The sequence below is a fragment of the Toxorhynchites rutilus genome, chromosome 3, assembly GCF_029784135.1.
Source record: "Toxorhynchites rutilus septentrionalis strain SRP chromosome 3, ASM2978413v1, whole genome shotgun sequence".
Classification (NCBI taxonomy): Eukaryota; Metazoa; Arthropoda; class Insecta; order Diptera; family Culicidae; genus Toxorhynchites; species Toxorhynchites rutilus.
In genome coordinates this window covers 60957354-60980793 of record NC_073746.1, presented here as the reverse complement: position 1 = coordinate 60980793, position 23440 = coordinate 60957354, and the positions used below count along the sequence as shown (strand labels likewise).

General features: G+C 41.2%; 1 protein-coding gene across 3 annotated transcripts in view; it reads right to left on the bottom strand.

Moving 5' to 3' along the window:
• Positions 1–21954, bottom strand: part of LOC129775636 (probable chitinase 10) — a 34726-nt gene extending 12772 nt beyond the window's left edge. The window contains exons 1-7 of one of the 3 annotated variants that reach the window (XM_055780603.1): positions 21667–21954; positions 7299–7346; positions 7021–7229; positions 6443–6963; positions 3439–6368; positions 3194–3379; positions 2858–3137 (exon numbers count right to left, since the gene is read on the bottom strand). In XM_055780603.1, coding sequence (XP_055636578.1) covers positions 2858–3137; positions 3194–3379; positions 3439–6368; positions 6443–6963; positions 7021–7229; positions 7299–7325 — 4153 coding nt within the window. In that variant the 5' untranslated portion in view covers positions 7326–7346; positions 21667–21954. Of the gene's footprint in view, positions 1–2857; positions 3138–3193; positions 3380–3438; positions 6369–6442; positions 6964–7020; positions 7230–7298; positions 7347–7476; positions 8097–21666 lie in introns of those variants that run through there. The other 2 variants (XM_055780602.1, XM_055780604.1) reach the window with 2 other exon arrangements.
• Positions 21955–23440: the final 1486 nt, after the last annotated feature.

Sequence of the window (23440 nt, the reverse complement as noted above, 5' to 3'; positions counted from 1 at the left end):
ATCTAGCGAGGATCGTTCAACATTTGGTTGAATGGATGGATATGTGTTCAACATTTGGGTTCGGAATAACATTGAAAAAATATGTTTTGTTGAACAATGCAAGTGGTCTAATATAATAAATATAACAAGAAATGACGCTTAAGTAATTTAATGTGTTATCACTAAGAAATCAAGAACATATGAACATATCTAGCTTAAGCGTTCAACGTTTGGCGAGTTACCCTAGTTGCAGCAAAAAAATACAAATCCTGCGAATCCTAGGACGTCTATTGAAAGGAAGTATTAAATCTACCCTGTTGGAAGTGGACTCAACGGTGATTATCTCCAAGCAGTTTTTCGGATTAAGACTCACCAGTCTTAACATAGATGATATTGAACGAATACGTGGACCAATATACAACGAAGTAATGCGCCAAGTTTCTGGTGCATTCTTAGCCAGTCCAATCATGACTGAGTCGGGATGCCTTCCGTTCCGACTTGCACTAACTCGACAACGCTGAACCGCTTTAGATATCTTGGCAACAATCCGAGGCTCTCTCTGGTGCTGGTTAACACGTTAAGCCCCGCGTCGGTCCCTGGGGACTGACACTGAATTTTCCGTCTTTTTTGCGCCGATTAGACCGAACCGACAGTAGACTTTTCGTTCGGAGAGTGTCGGCATTAGGAACGGCAACAACAAAGTTAACAAATGATGCTCAGAAAAGTCCCCTATCGATTCGCTGGGACCGACACGGACCAGACGAAAAGTTCATTGTCGGTCCCATATTTCGGTTGGGGCTTAACGTGTTAAGAAATGGCTCCTCTATGATGTGAAAACAGTTCTTTCCTATTCTCCTCAATCTCCTGACCTTGATCTCATTGAGTTTTTATTATTCTCTCTAAATCCTCCTAGATTATTCAGATCGGCTAAATTCGTCATCATGCCATAACACACAAACAATAGGCGAAGGATGATCTCGCAAAGGAGCGGCTAAGAACTATGCCGAAATACACGAGAAAGTTGACTATTTTGATGAAGAAAAAACTTCAGAGCGTTATATAGGCAAAAGAAGGGCACACAGAATATTAATTATTGATGTTCTATAAAATTTAATAGTGATATATGTAATATTCACTCCACGATGTTGTACGGACAATTTTTTTGTCCAGTATACACTCTGTCCAACTTCTATAAGACCGCTCTGATTCTATTTCGTTACAACACAAATAGTTAGAATTTCAACAAGATACATTCATACATTGTTGAATGCTTAGAATAAAGTATATTTAATATATTTAATTTTTTTGTCCAGTATACACTCTGTCCAGTTTCTATAAGACCATTTCAAAATTCATACGTATTATCAATGAAAATTTCAAAACGATCGGCTGATTTAAATGTGTATCCTTGCCATTTCGGCCAATAACCTTTTAGTGTTGGAATACTATTAACCCAATTCTAGTGGACGGATTTCTCGCTATTTTTTCATGTTTCCAAAGTTGCGACCTTTAGCACTTTGATCGTGGTGTACCGCTTTCCCTCAGTGTAGATTCTGCGTACAAGGATCCCCCTGAGATTTGCAACAGGATTCAGGTCTGAACGAGCCCACCAGTCAAAAAAAAATAGTTTTTGTTCCTTAATCCATTGCTTAGATTCCTTGCTGGTATGAATTGTAGCATTGTTTTGCTGGAATGTGAGTTTTTGTGACGATATCCACGCAAAAACGACAGAAGAGAGGATTACAGAACATGTATGTAATCCATGAATGATGTGAAAGCTATCTTGAGCTTTCCGGTTGTACAGAATCCCGCCCAAACTATGCACGAGCCTTCACCGAAATTCCTGGTTGAAAATCATTGTTCCTTCTTCCGTAAATCACGCCAGTACGCGTTGGAACCATCAGGACCATCCAAATGGAACTTTTTTTCGTCAGTGAAGATAACCTATGCATTGAAAAACTTTTCGTTATGGTATATAGCAAAATGTATTCTTTTGGAAACATTCTTTGTCACAACATACCATGTCCCACAGTCGGTTCGTGTGAGCTTTGGCAAAACTCAGACGTCTTCCGATGTGAGAAGGTCTGAGATAAGAGCTTTAACCCTTTTAAGCCCTCTTTATGTGAGGACTTTTTACCAAAACTTGACGAATTGTCACCCGAGAAACATTAAAATTCAAATATTGCTTTATTTGCATAAGCGATTTTAAGGTGTTTTGAGCTGTTCTAACTATTTCCCGTTTACCCCGGTAAAAGGTTCGATTCACGTGGAGCCCTCTCCTTCTTACCGTATCCTTGAGGATTCGCCAAATAATTGAGCAATACTTTTGGGGATCGTCCAATCCGACGAGCAATTTCTCTGATACCAACATTCTCTTGGTGATATGCATCTATTTGTCTTTCTTCTCTCTCCGTGAGCACTTTTCCATTCGACATTTTCCAGAATTACTTGATCAAAACAACAAAAACAACGGAAAATGTAACTGGTCTTATAGAAACTTCACATTTGAAAAATACAAAAAAAATCGTTTACGGTCAGCGCTTGCACACACACATATGAAAATCATGCAGTTGATGGTAGTTACCTACACACTACAATATAAATTGGAGCATTGTTTGTTTACAAGACACAAATTAGCAAGATCCTGGTCCAAGGATCCTGGACCTGGTCTTATAGAAGTTGGACAGAGTGTAGGTAGTGAAAAATATGAAGTTGATCACGTACGGATTGCAGAATGCAAAAGTCAAACTCGATCGGATAACAGAATGCAAAATCGTGTCAATTTCAAATCCGATCGGGTTCCGGAATAAGAGTGAAAGTTTCCTTTTAATAAATAAATAAAAGAAATCATCGTACACAGAACTGAATATGAACTTACGCAACGATTCCGCCCCAGATGGTGGGTCTATCAGTCCGTTCCGAATAGCGGTGAGCAGTGGGTGATGACCTTGTCCGCAGCGGTTTTTGAAATCATCCAAATCAAGTGCCCAAATCATGCCGCCGCCAAGGTTCATCGCCCGGATGTATTGAACCTTTCTGAGCAGTGACTCCTTATCATCAAAGGAAACCCACTGATTGCCTTTGTAGGCATATGGTCCCATTCGTTGCAGCTCGTCCTGCACAACAGTCCATCCTTTGTTTTGAATTCGGTCACAAATCTTTTAATGGGAAACATTTCCTTATCAGATGCCATTGAAAATTGAAGATTACAAACCTCGTAGTACGCTATGAAACCAGCCGCTCGAGTGAATTCTCCTGCTTGACCAGGTCCTGGAGCCTTTGCGTTCAGTCCGTTATTCTTGGGATCAGCCAATGTGAACGATTGGCCATACAACGGCATTCCCATAACCAACTTTCTCGAAGGTGCTCCATTTTGAATCCAGTAATTGATGGTGTAGTTCTGAAAGTGAGAAAAATTAGGTACATCTACTCGTAACAGAGATACACCAGAGCAAATACCGCGTTGAAGAAGTCAATCTCATCCTGTGGATGGTAATATAGTGGAGCAACGTGTCCGGTCTGCTTATCCCATTGGCCATGATAGTCGTATGTCATCACAGCGATCCAATCGAAATATTTCGCCAATACAGGAACATCATAACCTGCATCAATGACCGTCTTGCTGGGAGATACAGCGGCAGACAACAACCATCCCCTAGGTTTGAACTCAGCAGATAACTCACGCACCAGACTGGCGAAACCTTCCTTCTCATCAGGGTATCCCTTCTTGCAATCAACCTGCCAACATACCGGATACTCCCAATCAAGATCCAATCCATCGAATCCGTACTTCTCCAGGAATCCAACAACATGCTGGATGAACCTAGCTCTGGCTGCAGCGCTCCTAACCAGTCGACTGTATTTGTCCCCTGCCGAATCGTTCCATCCACCGATGGCGAGTGTTACCTTAGCGCCTTTTTCTTTCGCAGCTACGACCCTGGTGTAGAATTTGTTATCAATATCGGCCCAGGAATCGTGTGTCTTAATTGTTAGCGTGGAGTAATCCAACACCGCAAATCCATAAACAATATGCGTACAAAGATCTGTTCGAATATGATCAGGAGTGTACTTCCCGTATCCCTTCCTATACCAAGCCCAATTGGTGAAGTAGCATATCATATTATAATAACCCGATAGTGGTTCAAGCACTGGAGCCTCTGTGGTCGTGGTAGTACTTGTGGTTGTCGTCGTAGTCGTTGGTTTGCTGGCCGGACGATCAATCTCTTGATCAACTTCTTGCAACGATCCCACTTCCTCGGAACTATTCTCGGTGCTTTCGGGTGACGAGCTCTGCTCGCATTTGGCATTCGCTGGCCAGTCGCAGATCATCTGCTGCTGGTTCCACTGTAAACCATCGGCACAGCTAGCAGCCTCCAAGCGACCCCAGTTACAGATCAAATACTGTGTACAATCACCCGGATATGGTACATAATTATGTCCATCGCACGGGTCATCTTCGGATAGAACCTTATAAGGGGCCAATCTTGAGTACTTCGCAAGTAGCTTGTAATACTGGGCACGGCTAACACAGTTAACATTATCCTCCCAGTCGCAACTTTTATCATCGTGGTTCCACAGCAAACCAGGGCCACACTGTTGGGCGACCTTTTTCTCATTGACACAGATGTAAAAGCTGTCGCAACTTTTGTGCGGATAGTACTCTCCGTTGGTACATTTCTCAACGGGTCGCTGGTCCGGTTTCTTGGTAGTGGTAACAGGTTTCTTCGTAGTCGTGGTGGGTTTCTTCATTGGGCGTTGCGTCGCTTGCACCCGTGGTGGTGTCGTAGTGCTCCTGGTAGTGCGCGTAGTATACGCCGTTGTTTTTGTTGATGTCCTTCGTCGGGTAGTTGTTGGCGCCATACTGGTAGTCGGGGGTATCTCTTCCATTTCTTGGGGATTCGACTCTTTAGTACATTTCGCTGATGATGGCCAATCGCACAGCATGGCTGCTTCGTTCCAGTGAAGTCCACCGGCGCAAAATTGTTGCTTGAATTGTCCGTAGACACAGCGATAGTAAGAGTTACAGCTAGATGGATGCGCTTTGTATTGGTTTGGTTCACAGGCATCGCCTTCCTCCAACTCGGGTTGAACCAATCCCGGGACAGGTATTGTGGTACCCACGGTAGTCGTTTGTGGTGCATAAGTAGTAGTAGTCGTAGTTGTTGTGGTTGGTGTCGGAGTTGTTGTTCTTCTTGTAGAAGTCGTTGTCCTACGGGTAGTCGTTGTAGTTCGGTGGGTTGTTGTCGTTGGTCTTCTCGTTGTGGTTGTAGTTGTGGTTGATGTAGTTGTTGGTTTTCTGGTGGTTGAAGATTCTTGCCAAGATGGCCACGTTGTAGCTGACGTTGTCGCAAGGCCTCCGTCCACTGGAACAGTCATAACAGCGGGCGGTGGTGTGACTGGTTGAATCGGACGCGTGCAGTCCACTACCGTTGGCTGGGAAGTCTTCAAACGTCCAAATGCACGGTTAATAGCACTTAGCACTGGATATCTTTCCTCACAACATTTATTTTGGAAGTCGTCCAAATCTATCGTCCAGGCAGCTATTCCACCGTAACCAGCCTTCATAACATACTTGGCTTTCACCGTGGCTGAAACTGGATCATCATATCCTACCCATTGGTCTTTCATTGTGGCGTAAGGTCCGGATTTTAGGGCAGAATCACGACCGACCTTCCATTTTGACTTGCGAACTCTTTGACAAATTTCAAAGTACGCCAACATACCGGGTTGCTTAGTATCTTCACCTGCATGTCCAGGTCCTGAAGCTGGGGTCCCTACACCCGGTGTATCACTGGTGGGTTTATTCCGTAACGTAAATGTTTGGCCGTACAACGGGACACCCATAACTAGTTTGTCCTTCTGTGCTCCCATCTTGACCAGTAATTGCATAGCGTAATCAACATGGTACTGTGGATATTTATCCCCGGAAGCTCCGTACAACGGACTCACATGACCAGTTTGTGACTCCCAGGAACCATGATAATCGTAGGTCATGACTGTCATAAAATCTACCGTTTTAGATAGTTGGGCTATTTCGTAGGCTTCTGTGAGAACCTCTTTGTACCCTGAAATGCTCATACTCACAAGCAGATCTTTTTTTGCAAACTCTCTCTTCATTTCCATGATCAGTTTGGTTAGGTTTGGTCTATCACTTGAAGGACCTTTGGAGCAATCGCTTTGCCAGCAGACAGGGTAATTCCAGTCCAAGTGCAAGCCTGAGAAACCATGCGTTTTAAGAAAAACTACAGCACTTTCTATGAAATTACTACGTCGTTGCGGAGAGCTAACCATATTCGAGTACTTGCTGCCAACGGAATCGGTCCATCCACCGATTCCAAGCAGAACGGGCACATTCGAGCCACCGGCGGCGATGGTTCGTTGGTATAAATCTTGAATAATACATACAACAATATAATAAAAGGTATTAGCAATTAATAGAAGATCGTTACATAGAATTACTCACTATTCTCAATATCACTCCAAGTATCAAACTCTTTCATGGTCAAAGTGTGTTGATCCAAACTGGCGAACGAGTAGATGATATGTGTACACAACTTATTGTCAATATGTTCAGGAACAAATTGAGCATCATCCTTCCGGTAGAAGGCCCAGTTTGTCATGTGGCAGATGACTTTCAAGTCACTAGGAGCCTGTTTCAATTCAGCCACCTTTTGGACCTGATTGTACTCCACCTGTGGAATCTGCTTCAGAGTACTGATGTCTACCAGCTGTTGATAGGGCGAACCGTATCTAAACGGCTGTGGTTTGCTAGTATCATAGTGTGAAGGAAACTGATAGGCTGCATATTTGTTCCGGAAGTATGGAAGCTCTGGTGCACGATACTCAAATGACTCGCCCGATTCATATCTTTCCTTTTCCGAAGAAACCACAGACTTAACCTCACTGATAACATCCTCAATAGCGTCATCCATGTCCAGGATGCGGAACTCGACCGCATCACGGAGTGGAACTCGTTCGTCGACCCTGTTGAGATAGCGGACGATAGTTACTTCGGCTGAACTCATATCAACAATCACCTACAAGTTAACGGGAGTGCTTTCCACAGCACTTCTCAGCGGAAGTGATCTGGTCCCGAAAACATCATCCTGGGTATATGCTGCTGTTTTCTCCAGAATTCTCGGTGGGACAGCTTCGACGTTGTCACGTCGGAAGCTGACCTCTTCCGGTTGCACATTTCTGTATGCATCACTGCTCTTTGTTGTCCAACAAACCGCAAGGACAACAAATGTCTAGAAGAATCATTTATGAGTGTTACGTGACTGGCATGTAGTGAAAGCGGACGCTAAGAACAAACTTACCAGCCTTAAGAATTTCCGCTTAGTCATATTCACCAACAATCATTGGAACTGAAATGAAAGAAAGAGATTTGCAACGAATAGCTTATTCATCATACAAATATGTTGGATAAACGCATTATGAATGAAATAGGTCATATGTCTTCGTGCTCCTGATAAAAACCCGCATTAGCAATGTTACCGAATGGCTCGTCACCCACAAGCGCTATTATTATTGCATAATCAACACCTCAACCCGTGCCTTGCATCGGCCCACAATACCGTGCGGAGTGCAGCTTCATTCAGCTTATTGACCCTGGCAATGAATCCACTGTGTTTCGTGCCACCGTCAGCGAGAGGGAGAGACACCCGAGAAACCAGTTTCGAGCAGCACGTGCCTCATTTTTGCTATGTTTTGTGTAGAATATGCAGCACATAAACAACATTCCTCTCTATCCGGTGCGAGCTCTACAACTGTTACCGCTACATGGCAAATCGGCTGATTCATTCATTTTTGTCGCTTCTCGTTTACCTGTTTGTCTCGTGTTTCTCGATTTGTTTCCCCCATTGACACACAACAAGTTACCATTTTTATCGCACAAAGGTATTGCGATTCCGGGTTTTTAGGAAGGACATTCACGCGTTGCGTAGAAACGTACTAAAATAGTGACACGCATGATATGGGTTCTCGCGTTCTTTGGTCTTACCTTATGTATCGACCGGAAGTGCATGTCAGTATGTAAGTTGGAGAATTATTATGAGAATCAGTGCTTTGTTGTTCTTCACAAAGTCTCGAAACTAATGCAAATTCATTAAACATAAAAAAATATTGAATTTTTTTTTACTAAATTTATTTTCAAATGGCTCAGCAACATTAAGTAACAATGAGCCGTGTTTATGAATAGGGAAAAGCCTCTGTGAGTAGAACAATGCCAATGTTCTTTCTCAAAAAGGCATAAAAAATTACAATATAACGACAAAATTTACAATAAGATAATATTATAGACTTCTTGTTTAAGCTTCTTTTTGCAGAGATGACCAACTCCTTGGAATTAGTTATATCCTTCGGACTTGGGAAGGAATGAAAATCTGCTCACTTTTCGAATAATAAATAAACAAACAAACAAACAAACAATAGCGGAAAAATAAACATATATATTCATATTTGAAAGTGTATGGATTTGAGAAAAACATAAATCAAAGAAATAGCATCGATATTACGAGTAGTCAGAACGTCGCGAATCGGAAAATTAGGTGGCATTCCCTTATTGCGAAAATTTTCTATTAAAGATAACGTGTCATTTTGAAACTCAGAACAAAACCACACAATATGATCATTATCGTGATATCCTATACCACACACACATAGGTTACTATCACTGATGTTGATACGAAAAATATGTGCATTCGAAGAATAATGGTTAGACATGAGTTTGCACACCCGTATGAAATCACGAAAAAAATTATATCCTTTAAACCATGTTTTGAGAGAAACCCTAGGTATGATAGAATATAGCCATCGAATAGAATAGTTCTATCAAAAAGTTTAAGCTGTATTTGAGCAGGATTATGTTTTCTTGAGTTGGTAAATGACTGGACTAAGCGTACCATCGGTACTTCGCGTACCTGCAGGCATAAAATAGACCCCATTCGTGGTCCTTAGCTTCCTGTCCAGTAACTCCTATCCCTACCTCCCCGTGGTACCGGCTGGGGTACGAGTAACCATAGTGAAGATCGGGTAACCAACCCCGGTGGGATCTTGGTCGTATGCTGACAGGGAAGGGGGCCTATCCGAGCGTCTGTTCACCATGGAGGTGCGGCTCAAAACAGCGTCTGATCCCCATGTTAGGGGCGGCTGATCACTGTCTTCGTGCCAGCGGGGACTCTAAAAAGAGCTGTGCACGACGGTCCTCCGGCGAGACAGGGGGTTGGTGCAGGCCCTGCAAGCCATCCGTAAAAATAAAACGCACAGGAAAATTCACAAAGAAATTCGAGACAGGACAATCGAACTAGACCTACGCAAAGAACACGGACTAGAGATTGGAAACTCGGAACATGGAACTGCAAGTCTCTCAATTTTCTTGCGAGTACCCGAATTCTTTCGGAAATATTGAGAGCCCGCAATTTCAACATCGTAGCGCTGCAGGAGGTGTGCTGGAAAGGTTCGATGGTGCGATCGTTCCATGGTGGATATACCATCTATCAGAGCTGCGGCAACACACACGAGCTGGGTACAGCTTTCATCGTGATGGGGGAGATGCAAAAACGGGTGATTGGTTGGTGGCCGATCAATGAAAGAATGTGCAGATTGAGGATGAGAGGCCACTCCTTCAATATCAGCATTATCAACGTCCACAGCCCCCATCTAGCTAGCACCGATGATGATAAAGAAAAATTCTACGCGCAGCTAGAGCGTGAATACGATCGCTGCCCAAAACACGACATCAAAATCGTCATCGGTGATTTGAACGCTCAGGTCGGCCAGGAGGAGGAATTCAGACCGGTAATAGGTAGGTTCAGCGCCCATCAGCGAACCAACGAAAACGGCCTAAGACTTATCGACTTCGCTGCCTCCAAGAACATGGCCATACGTAGCACCTTCTTCCAGCACAGCCTCCAATACCGTTACACCTGGAGATCACCACAGCAAACAGAAACACAAATTGACCACGTTTTGATCGACGGTCGGCACTTCTCGGATATCATCGACGTCAGAACCTATCGTGGCGCTAACATCGATTCAGACCACTACCTGGTGATGGTCAAACTGCGTTCTAAACTGTCAGTCGTCAATAACACAAGACACCAGCGCTCACCACGGTACCACCTACGACGACTACAGGAGCCGAACGTTGCTGCAACATATTCGCAGCGTCTTGAAGCTGCGTTACCGGGGGTAGTCGAACTGGATGCTGTTCCCCTCGATGAATGCTGGAACTCCTTAAAATCAGCAATTAGCAGCACAGCAGAGACCGTCATCGGGTATGAACAACGAGGACAACGGAACGAATGGTTTGACGACGAGTGCCGAGCGCTCCTGAACGAGAAGGATGCAGCACGCGTAGCCATGCTGCAACGAGCGACTCGACAAAACGTGGAACGATACAGACTGAAACGAAGGCAGCAAACACATCTCTTTCGGGAAAAAAAGCGCCGCCTGGAAGAGAAAGAGTGTGAGGAGATGGAGCTGCTTTATCGTTCTCGAGAATCGCGGAAGTTCTTCAAGAAACTAAACGCCTCGCACAAAGGCTTTGTGCCGCGGGCCGAAATGTGCAGAAACAAGGAAGGAGGCATCTTGACGAACGAACGCGAGGTGATCGAAAGGTGGAGGCAGCACTACGATGAACACCTGAACAGCGCGCAGACAGGAGACCTAGACGGCGTTGATGAGGACTACACCGGTGCAATGAACAACGACGACGTACCACCCCCGACGATGGGTGAAGTTAAGGAGGCCATTAATCAGCTCAAGAACCACAAAGCAGCTGGTAAGGATGGCCTCGTAGCGGAGCTCTTCAAGGGAGGTCCGAGAAAACTTGTAGAGTGTATGCACCGGTTGATAGTCAGGATCTGGGACACAGAACAGCTACCGGAGGAGTGGAAGGACGGGGTAATCTGCCCCATCTATAAAAAAGGCGACAAGTTGGATTGTGGGAACTATCGTGCCATCACAATCCTGAATGGTGCCTACAAAATTTTGTCTCAGATCCTCTTCCGCCGCCTATCGCCAATAGTAAGTAGATTTGTGGGAAGTTATCAGGCCGGATTCATGCCCGGTTGCTCGACGACGGACCAGATTTTTACACTGCGGCAGATCCTCCAAAAGTGCCGCGAGTATCAGGTCCCTACACACCACATCTTCGTCGACTTCAAGGCCGCATATGATACAATCGACCGACGACAGCTATAGAGGATCATGGACGAACACGGCTTTCCCCGAAAGCTGACAAGACTGATTCAGGCAACGATGAACGGTGTGCGGTGCAGTGTGCGGATCTCAGGTGAGCTGTCGGAATCATTTGAGACTCACAGGGGACTTCGACAAGGCGATGAAATCTCCTGTCTGCTCTTCAACGTGGCGCTGGAAGGTGTTATGCGGAGAGCGGGCTTCAACATGCGGGGCACGATTTTCAACAAGTCTAGTCAGTTTATCTGCTTCGCCGACGACGTGGACATAATCGGAAGAACACATGCGACGGTAGCCGACTTGTATACCCGACTGAAACACGAAGCAGGGCTGATTGGGCTTGGGATCAATGCGTCTAAGTCTAAATACATGCTAGCTGGAGGGACTGATCGCAACAGAGTTCTTCTTGGTAGTAGTGTTGTGATCGACGGCGACGAGCTCGAGGTGGTAGAGGAATTTGTCTACCTTGGCTCGTTGATAACAACTGACAACAACAACAGCCGTGAAATTCGAAGACGCATTGTCAATGGAAGTCGTGCCTACTATGGGCTCCGCAAATCCTTGAGGTCCAACAAACTCCGACCCCGTACGAAGTGTACCATGTACAAATCCCTAATTCGACCGGTTGTTCTCTATGGGCACGAAGCATGGACGATGCTTGAAGAGGACTCACAAGCGCTTGGAGTTTTCGAACGCCGAGTGCTCAGAACAATATACGGTGGTGTACAGGAAAGCGGAGTATGGAGAAGGAGAATGAACCACGAACTGGCGCAACTCTACGGCGAACCCAGCATTCAGAAAGTCGCCAAGGCTGGACGAGTGCGATGGGCAGGGCATGTTGCAAGATTGCCGGACAGCAGCCCTGCAAAGATGGTGTTCGCATCGAATCCGGTAGGAACAAGAAGGAGAGGAGCCCAGCGAGCGAGGTGGTTGGACCAGGTGGAGCAGGACTTGGCAAGAATCGGTGCAGCCGGGAGTTGGAGAACTGCAGCCATGGATCGGGACTATTGGCGAAAAATTGTGAAGAAGATCTAATCTCTCAATGGGATGTAGTATCATTATAAATAAATAAATAAAAAAATGTTTTCTTGAGAATACAACCATCTCTTTCTTGTCAGTAGAAAATTCAATACTAATCTGCAGGCCCAATCAACCAAATTGTCAATAGAATCTTGCAAAGGATTATGAAGATCGGTGCTGTCTTTGCCCATTACCGATACTACACAGTCATCTGCAAACTGTCTCAAAGTACAATTTCCCGATAAACAAATATCAATATCATTTACATAGAAGTTGTAAAGAATTGGACTAAGACATGAGCCTTGTGGAAGACCCATGTTGCTAATGCGCAAAACTGACGAAGAACCATGACAAAAACTCAGATGTTTTTCACGCATTAGGTTAAACAGAAAACTATTTAATTTCTGGGAAAATCCATTTAGGCGAAGTTTCTGAAAAAGAACTTCAATGGAAACAGAGTCGAACGCACCTTTGCTATCTAGGAACACTGATGCCATTTATTGCTTACTACACAAGGCAAAGTCAACCTCTGATGAAAGAAGCGCAAGACAATCATTGGTTCCTTTGCCACTACGAAACCCGAATTGCGAAGGCGAGAGAAGATTATTAGATTCAACCCAGCTGTCTAAACGATGGAGAATCATTTTTTCTAGTAATTTGCGAATGCAAGATAGCATTGCAATTGGTCTATAAGAATTATAATTAGACGCAGGTTTACCAGGTTTCAGAATAGCTATAGCTTTAATTTGTCGCCACTCATGCAGAATAATATTCTGCTCAAGGAAAGCATTAAACAGTTTCAACAAACGTTTCTTCGCATTATCAGGTAGATTTTTCAACAAATTAAATTTGATAGTATCTGACCCTGGAGCCGTATTGTTGCAAGAAAGAAGGGCAAGAGAAAATTCAGTCATACTGAACGGAGGCTCAATATCATCAGATGACTCTAAGAAGGGAGAAGGAAAAAAATTGAAATGATGTTAGATTATATTTTACATATTGAACATTTATAGTTAGTTGTTATATTGGTTTAAGGCAGTATTCTAGTTTAGAAATTAGAAAAAAAACAAAAAAAAAATCCTTCGTATTTCTGTAGTTCAGGCATTCAAGAATATACTCTAGAAAGGACAAAATACCAATTATTTACCGAGTTAGAGCCATTTTAGTGATGCGGTATCTAATCTAGTACGACCATAACAATTAACTTCAAACGCGTTTTTCTCGAAACATGTTTTTTCAAACTAGCATACACGATATCTCAAATGAATAAAATTCATTATTTAAAAAAAACGGGAAACTTATGAAAAAATGTTTTAAACCGCATTTTTGTTCTTCAAGCTGCCGCCAGTTTGTCAAAAGTTTTTTCAAGTTATCAACATTTTTTTCCATTTTTTTGTTTTATTGTTAAAAGATAGATTAACAAAAAATAATGTAATGGATCGTAAAAATACTCTTCGTTTTATTTTTACGGAGCTCGAAAAAACGTCCGAAATTCGTGTCTCTACACTAGAATACCCCCTTAAGAATACTATTCCAGTAAAAAATGTGTATATTGTAAGTTGTCCACAGCATTACATCTCTCAAAAGCTTTTCGGTGATGAAAACAATGACAAAAACGATAATGAGTTGAATTGTATTGCTTATTTACATGATAATTGAAACATTTCATAAAAACTCATATTAACTGTGAATCCTTTTACATAGATTATCAGAACAACGTAACAATGCTTCTGATTTTATTGAGACGGATAGATAAAAATGCAAGGTGCAGTAAAGCAATACGCCGTTTGAATTAAACATGCGACAGGGGTAGCGTGTAATTTTCTTTACATTTAATTCAGTTAGCAAAAAAATTCAATTATATAGAGTAGTTAGGGGCAAAAGTGAGCATTTTACTTTTTGAAACATTGGAATATCGGTTATGTTATCAGAAATAACTAGAAAGCCCGATACTACATGGTCAAGAATTCTTTCATTGCATAGTAGTTCATAATGCGTATTCGTTACTATGAAAAACTTCAAAAGTTTTTTGTAGAAATCGGATGCTTGCTCGTGGGTCAAAAGTTCGTACCGTTTTGCCGTCAAAAGTATATATAAAGTGTTTTCGTGCTAAATGTTTTCATACAGGACTTACAAGAAAAAATACATCTGGAGGAAATGCACTCTAGAGATGCTCAAAATCCCTTTGGAAGGGAGATTCGGTGCATCGGATTGTGACAGACCTTGATATTTCTGAAGCAGCTCTGAGGAAGAGGTTCATACTAGTAAGTAATTCTATGATGTAAAACTAGGGTTATGGAGTCGGAGTCGGAAGGAATTTCATTATATTAGGAGTAGTAGTCAGAGTCAAAAAAATTTCACCGACTCCGACTCCGACTTCAAAAATTCAAATCAAAATATTTAGATCATTAAACGAAATTTTATTTCATGATAGGGAAACTTTGATATTAATTATGTTTATTAATAATGCGAACTGAATTGGAATAATACTTTGCAATAAACACCGTATAACAGCAAAAATATCCACTTTAACGATACACCCAACCAGAAGCTGACAGATTCTCTAACATTTTGGAGACTGCAAGAACAGACAATGTCATAATTCAGCATTCGGACAATGTCAATTTGGAAACATTTTTCCATTTTCTAACACGCACCCAGTCGAAAGTAAAAAAAATTAAAAGCAACATTGAGACTCGAAGCAGAGACGTCGCGGATATTAAAACTGCATCACCACTCGATTATCTTAATTTATGTCGCTAATTCATGAGGGAAAGCTATGGTTGTGGGATGCAATAATTTTATATCATTGTTCCAGTATGAACGGTTAAGCTTATGTTTTATTTATACTATTTTAAATTTGTGACGATCACTGGTTACCAAAAATCGTACAAGGAAACAATAACACCAAATTCTGACCAAGAACAACGAATGTATTTTGATGAACCTAAAAAAACATACAGTAGAACCCCGATTATCCGCAAGCGGATGATCCTCGGTGTGGATTATTCGCGAAAGTGAGTTTCATGGTAAATTTATAGAACTTCCCGAAATTTCTCAGTGAGTGGTAGGCTCATGCTCTTTGGTTTTGGTCATGGCTTCCACATTATCTAGCCACCAGTGTACACGACTCTACAAATGGATAAAACTTTTTTGTATTGATAAAACATAGTTTTCATGCTCATTTTTAGCCCTTTATTGCGCTATCCGTGTTTTTCGTCTTACGCGGTGATCTTGTCTGACTATTCCGCGGACAATCGGGGTTGTACTGTATATGAAATGGACAAATCTAGGGTCAAAATATTGCCTTGTTGGATGTAAGGGGGATTCATTTTCCGGGTGAGTTCAAATTTGTCTTGGCAGATAAATCCGCTCGCATGTTGATGAGTTGGTTAGGCATCTGTAGTTGTGAAAAGAAACAAAGGTTTTTATCACTTGACGCCTTGCAACCGTCAACTCTCCACGAGCCGACTTCCCGTGGGCTCCAATGTCGCCTGTCCGACAACAAAACAACCAGCCGAATTTGCATCCACTCGTCTCTCTATCCCTTGCCACCGTGAAAGCACTCGTCAAAATCGATAGCAAATAAATGTAAAATGAAATATTTGAGAGTATTGCATTTACTTTTATTCGCGACGCCCCTCCAATCACCCAGTTATTCGCTACTGAAACTTTCCGGAAGTAAACAGTCACACTATACGAACGCGGGAAACAAGGATGGCAGTTGGGTTCGGTAGTGAACCACCCTTGTCAAACATTTCTAAAAAGGACACCGATTTGGTCTCTGTTTCTCATTTATTACGCTCATGAACTACACCAACCGCTAGAAGTCATAGTGAAAGGGTCTCACTTCAAAATCAAACTATTATATTTTTCGTCCCCAATAGTCACTGTAATTTAGGGGGTTGGTTTTAGATAACCCTCCTCGATATTTCTGATCATAAAGTACTATAATGATATTTGAATCCAGGAATAACACTGGTGAAGAAAAAGCTAATGAGGGGTCACGAATTAACGCATTTATATAAAATATTCGAAAAAAAAAACATTTTGGAAAAGCAGACTTTGAATAAATAAATAATACATTCCGAAGTAATCAGGAATTTTCAGATATAATTTGCTTTTTTTTGACGTAGAACTACGTCTTTTTGGATGGGTGCCAAATCAGAAAACAGGTCACGTTTTTATGAAGCTAACGTTAATAACTATTTTCACTGTGAACGAATTCTCATGATTTGCATACCATTCGAATCGGAAATTCTCTAAGATTTGTTTGATACGCCGTACATTACAATTCGCTAATCTCTAAACGGTTTAAATTCATGAAAACTGGAAGAATATCCTTTTTTCCCATATATTTGTTCTGCCGATTTGTATGTTAACCCTACCCGTATTTCGAATGCTTATAACTCGAACATTTCTGAACTGATCGGAAAGATGTTTGCATCAATTGATAGGAAATATTTCAACGCGTCTATCATAATTAATAAACTGTTTCATGAGATGAATAATTTAATGACTTTAAAATGTCAAGCATTATCTAAACGTCCTAACTGCCATGTTTTGATTGGCCCAATTTACGGGTTCCCCAACACCTGTGGAATGTACCTGTGGAAATACGCTCTGCTATGCTTTTTTCGTGTCCTAGATACAACTCCTTACAATTTTTTTATTGAATTTTTTTATTTTTACAGGCTCATTAACATAAGTTTAAAGGAGCCAGACTCTTACCTGTATTTTAACTAGAATATATTAACATGTTTCCTTAATTCTATGGTTAATAAAACTGGAAACCCATTACTCGCGGTCGACTCAAGTTTAGAAGGGTGACACATTTTCATTAGGAAAAGAATGGGATTTAAGGATATTGTAACAATGTTCACACTCATACTCACATTCTCATTCACACTCACACTTCACACTCAATTCTTAAAAACTATCCTTACATCTAATATGTATTACAATTCAACAATTCAAAGGGAACCCTTAGCTCGCAAAGGACGAAAATGAGGGGAAAAGGATATAAGAACAATCAGACTCGAAGATCAATAGTTTTAAGGAAAACATATATTCGGGACATGTAATCAAGATCTAGCCGAGCCAACACATCTCTCACCGACACATTGGGCTGCCTTCCTCTGGCCCGAAGAGAGTTTTCTATATTCGAGCTGGCAACAACATACCCCTCGTTGCCAGTTAGCGATTGTATTTTTACGGACTAAAGAATAAAATTCTGACGCTGATGAATAACGCCTTCAATTGCACATACCTTTGCTAATGAGTCAGTCCTCTCATTACCCGGAATTGTGCAATGTGAAGGGACCTAGACAAAGGTAATGACATAACAGCGTCTGGTTAAAGCACTCAAAATTTCTCGTATTTTCTTAAGGAAGTACGGCGAGTGCTTTTCCGGCCTCACTGAACGGATAGCTTCGACAGAGCTAAGACTATCCGTTACAATGTAATAGTGTTCAACAGGTCGTGAGGCGACGCTGTCCAGCGCCCATTGAATCGCTGCCAATTCAGCAATATACACTGAACAAGGATACTGGAGGCTGTGAGAATTCTAAATTCGTCTAAAAATTCGTTGAACACTCCAAATCCTGTGAACTCATTTATATAGGATCCATCAGTAAAGTACATATTATTACAATTGACACGCCCATACTTTGCTTCGAAGATCGTTGGAATGAACTCCGATCAATGATAATCTGGAATTCCATGGATATCCTGCTTCATGGGCATATCAAAATGCACAGAGTAATTGATGTAGTCAGGGAAACAAACACGGTTGGGAATATACGAAGAAGACTCAACCTGATCAGATATAGTTGGAGAGAGACATTTTTCGCGCTTTATGGTGCTCCTTTGAAACAAATTGAATCGTTAATCTATACAAGTCATCGCGCCATTTTCTGTATGAATTTTATGTGATGAGAAATAAAACCACTTTCTGTTGTCTTTTAATTGTCTGGCTTCGCGGTGTAGCTGATTGGGCAAGGTATAAGTTCATATGCACTGCGTTTCACAACTTTAGAACCACTCATATCTCAGTTTCCAGAGATATGTAAGAAGTCGGTTGAATTGAAGTATATAGTGTAGAACATAATAACTATCTTCATTTATAAGACTCGCCATTTGAACTTGATTGTTGTGTTCAAGTGCGAAACATTCAAAAAACTAAAATTCCAGATGGACAGGACCAGATGGAAAAACTCTCACTTCTACTCAAAATTAACGTCAATTTCACATGAATTACAATATGTTCCTAATTCGTAGTTCATATTTAGTTCTCATCAGTTCAAATAACCCATCCAGGGTGGTTTCGATTAAGCTGCGCCATGTTGTAGTGTGTATTTCGTTCTATGCAGAGGATACTGCTTGTTTAAGCTCTCCAAATCATTCATACTGCTTGTAAGCTGCATCTACTATTCGTTCAATCACTCCTCATAAGTTCTTGATAGGGTTTTGATCTGGTAAACAAGCTGACCAATCCAAAATATGAAGCTTCTATTCATTGAACCATGCCATGATCTTCCGGTTTTTTTAATTGATGCCAAATTACCCAATTATCACACTGTTGATGCAAAAACAGCAATGAATGATTCTGAAGTACATCATTGCACTTCTGACTGTTGATTCGTGTTGATGGTGAGCTATCTGTGGTTCTATAGTTATGAAATGCAGTGTATGATCTTTTGCGCTCGGGGTTCCAGAAATAAATTCACTTTTCATCCAAGTAGGGCAAGCAAACTTCTGCTAATGTTTTTCGATTTTATTGTTGTCTGTCGGTCGAACCGTGAATAGGATTAATTTTTGAAAGTTCTAAAGCTTCACGAATATCATTTATGCATGGTTCATTCGAATGAGTTCGGTGAGCTAAAGTGGATAGTTTATAAAGTGGTCATAGAATTTTGCGCTTCCCTATGGTTTCTCCGGTATGTACATACCTTACCAAAAATATGAAATAAATGTAATAATGTAAATAAACCGGAAAGGGTGAAAAAGCATACAAAAAAGAAGCTTTATGTATACTCTTTCATCCTTTTCGGTGTATTTTCGAACGAATTATTTGGTTTGCCAAGTTTTTGAATTGATATTCTCAAAAAAGGAACTAATTCTAACAAATCAATATTCGTAATTAATGTTTTTTCTCATCTATGCACAAAGGTGTTCAACGAATTTTTCTAAAGTAGTATACGAGGTCTGTTCAAAAAGTATCGCGACTTTCGAATTTACGCGGATTACGTATATTCGATTCTACATTTTTTGTGGTATTATGTTGGTACTCATGTCTCTCACTTATGCTGACAAGTACGGCAACGGCTTTGACATCTGCTTTTCTTGCACGTGTTTTGGTTCATCTTAGGGGGTCTTCGTAGCCTAATTGGTTGCGTGTCCGCTACTAAGCGAACAATCATGAGCTTATAACTCAGGGCCCTCAACTGACCATCTTTGTGTGTTATTCTAGCTACTACGTCCATGCATCAATCATCATGTGATGGTGATCCCAGCATCAAGGCGCGTAGAAGTATATCCTAAGGTGGGCCAACTTGCTAAAACCACTCTTCAGCCATCTTGAAAGTCTACTGTGTTTTGTTTGTAAACAAAACACAATACGCTTGTGCCAAGCTCGCTCGTGATCAGTCTGTCTCTTTCACACTTCAAGGAAAAAATTCCCCTTCTGCTTTCTTCCATACTGTTTTCATATACCGCTCCCCTAACCAACTTAGTGACGAAACGGCCTCACCTAGTACCATAGACCAGTCTTGCCCAGCATCTCACTCCACATACGATCGATGTGTTGCATCGGTAATTGGTTCTATTTATAAATACTACAATGGAAGCCTCATATTAACAGTCCCGCTATGTGCAACTGTGAACATTCGAACAATAGGAATATTTTTACGCCGAAAAATGCGACATGTGTTGTGTATCGATAGAATAGGAATGAATACTCTTACGCCTAAAATGGATAATGTGTAATACATAAAAATGTGTATCGATGAGATTGGAATACTTTTACGCATATATGGCTGCTGTGTAATATACAACATGAGAAAAAATATACACGATAAATTCGGCTCTGTTACAGCTGAATTGCTAGATGAGCCTTGTAATAAAAAAAAACAAATGGGATAAAAAAAAAGTACGGCTATTTTGAATGTTCAGTTAAATTTTGACAACTGCTTTTCTTGCACGTGTTTTGGTTCATCTTCGATTTTTGCGTACTTGTTAGCATAAGCGAGAGACTATCAACATAATGCCGCAAAAAATCTAAAATCGAATATACGTAACCCGTGAAAATTCGAAAGTCACGATACTTTTTGAACAAACCTCGTATCAATGAAAATAATATTCAGAAAAATATTGAATTATGCAGAACGAAAAAAGCGATCATTTTAATCTCAAGCCTAATAATAGAAGCAAATCAACATAAGTAGAACACTATCAGTAAAATTAATTCACTAATCCTTCTTCCATTATTCCAAATTCGTCTTGCCATCATCTCGAATTTCGACGCACTTTATCGCTCTGTTCGCGAAACAGGTACTCGTTCCTGTCTGCGCATAAATTAAACGATCAATAACATTTCGCTTCGACCGCTCGCGTAACGAGACGCTCTGCAAGTTCAAGATGACAACACCGGCCAAAATCCAATTTCGAATTTTCGATCACAAACGCACACACACACACACCATCCATTCACTCGTTTTGTTTTTAAGCAAGAAAAATCACATCGCAAAGAACTCCAGCGGCGCAAAAATAAAAACTGTGTCACTCGCATCTTATAACGGTACAAATTCTGTGCTACCAATGGTGTATCGATCAGTTATTAAAAATTCAAAAAATAAAACCTCCAACACCGATCGGCCGGACAGTCGGCGCACTATTCGGCACACTTTCTTCGTGGACTTAGCGGTAGTTCTTGTAATGAAAACAACAAATTCTTGCACTTTCTGTATAAATTAGCATAACACCCAAGTGCCACATTCCTGTCTTCGAGACATCGTCGGATCGTTTTTTTTTTCGTTTCGTGACACCGCTGCGGTGATGTTGGAACTACTTCCTCAATATTTCGTGGTTCAAGTACACCGGCTAATCTTCAACTAAATCTCCCACGCAGTGTGCGCACTGAATGCAACATTGATATGCGCGACCGTATCTTCATTCTTGCTTCAAACAATAGGGTACCTTCACCGTCACTTGTACTTTGTGCACACAAATTCTTAGCCACAGACAGTTGCAGTGAAGTTCAATTAATTTGAATAATTATGATGCTTTATGAATAGCGATTATCACGCCCATTGCTACGCGTCGTGGACAGTTCTGTACCAAGAGTACACACACACGATTCAGGAACACGGCTCACCAGGGCCACTTTATGTAGTATCCTTGGGCATGGCCATGCACTTTTTCCAATAAACAATTAAACAAAGCAAAAACTGAATCGCAAATAGGTACCAACATATTTATTTCACTCGTGGCGAATCAGGCGTTACTCATTTCCTTCCTTCGCTGGATGTGTTTATGTGCCACTCCTGTTTACTCCAAGCCAATAGTCCAGGCTGCGGTTATTACGGCTATGATGAATTACTAGTTCCAGCGAAGATGGGTTGCACTTCGGGAGGGGGAGCGCACGGTTAACACTTTGCGGTACAATTGCACAGAAAAAAGTACCGTCCGACAGTTTGTCCATACGCACTCTTCTTAACTTTCCGATTCTCGCGACAACGGCGGCGACGACAATAACGACGGGCAACGTGAAACTAATTCTCATTCATCCCGAGCACCTGCTTTTATACCTGATCCTACGGGCCACACTGGGCACCGAGACAGAGCCGAGTGTGGCCAAGATGAGTGACTAAACTCGTTTCTGTGACAAACGGATATTTTTTTTTATTCAGTTATTATTCATTTCGAAAACACAATCCTTTCGATTGATCCACGCAGAAGGGATAAGGATATTGCTGAATGTGAATACGTATTTGCCACTTAGGACTATCTTGAGTGATTACAGATTGTGGAGAATCCAGCTATTTAGGAAATCGTCTTAACTTCGTTCATTTTCTCGGATGCTATTCAGTATATTGAAATGATTATATGTCATTCTTCTGAAAATTAAATTGAAATTATTATTCGTTGAACATTTAACTTGTAATGATTTTTAATCACTTGTTTAAAATAAATTGAATTGATAGTTTCCATTCTATTAGTGATTTCAAATATTTCACGTGAGAACCATGGCATGGCATTGAAGTGATTTTCAGTATAGCTAAAACGAAGGAAATATGCCGTAGATCCTGACATAGAAAGAAACCCTTTCTCTCGCTCCATCATCTAGAAACGATATTTGAATGCATAATTCGCAGTTGTATTCTAAAATAAACGAATCAAAAATGTAAGAGAACTATTTAAACGATGGAATGATCAAAATTCCTTTTTCAAGTTTCGCTTGACGATGATTCAATATCTCACTATGTGACGGAACTCTGGGGTGTTAGCAGGGTTGTGATCTTTGAGCAGCATCATTAGTCTCGACTTACAGACTTACACTTTCTTTCCATGATAGCAGGATGCCAAATCTGGCCAAAACAGAAAGAGTTTGTCGTGTTTGTTAAGAAGAAACAGAAGACGTTTCGTACTGTTGATGGCATCGGAAAAGTGAAGAAAATCAAAGACGAATACCACAAAGTTCAAATGATGGGATACACGAAAAAATACATTCCGTGATTACAGTAGAACAAAAATCATCTGTTTTTGGAACAAGATTACACCCAAAGTTAATTTTTAGTACATGTTATGGCATCCCGATTTATTACATTAAATGAGCTGAAAAATAACAGAAAATGTTCTAAAGGGTGTGTCACATCAAATTGCATCACGGAAAAAACGCTGTAGAAATTTAATTTTTAGGAATTATATCTTCAGCTTTCGCTTATTATCAGATAAGAGTGTATAGATCACGTTGGCCATGCTTCACTGTCAATTTTTCGTAAATTTGGAAAAATGTCGTCGAACGAAAAAGAGCGTCGTGAATTAATCTTGTACACTCATTTCGAGAATCCGGAGTTGTCACATCGGGACATCGGTAAGATGCTGGGAATCGTCCAATCCACGGTCAGCAGAGTACTAAAACGATACTTCGAGAACCTAACCATCGACCGGAAGGTGAAGAACGGCAAAAATGGATGCTCCGTCAGTGAAAAAGATCACAAGCGCGTAGTTAAGCAGTGTA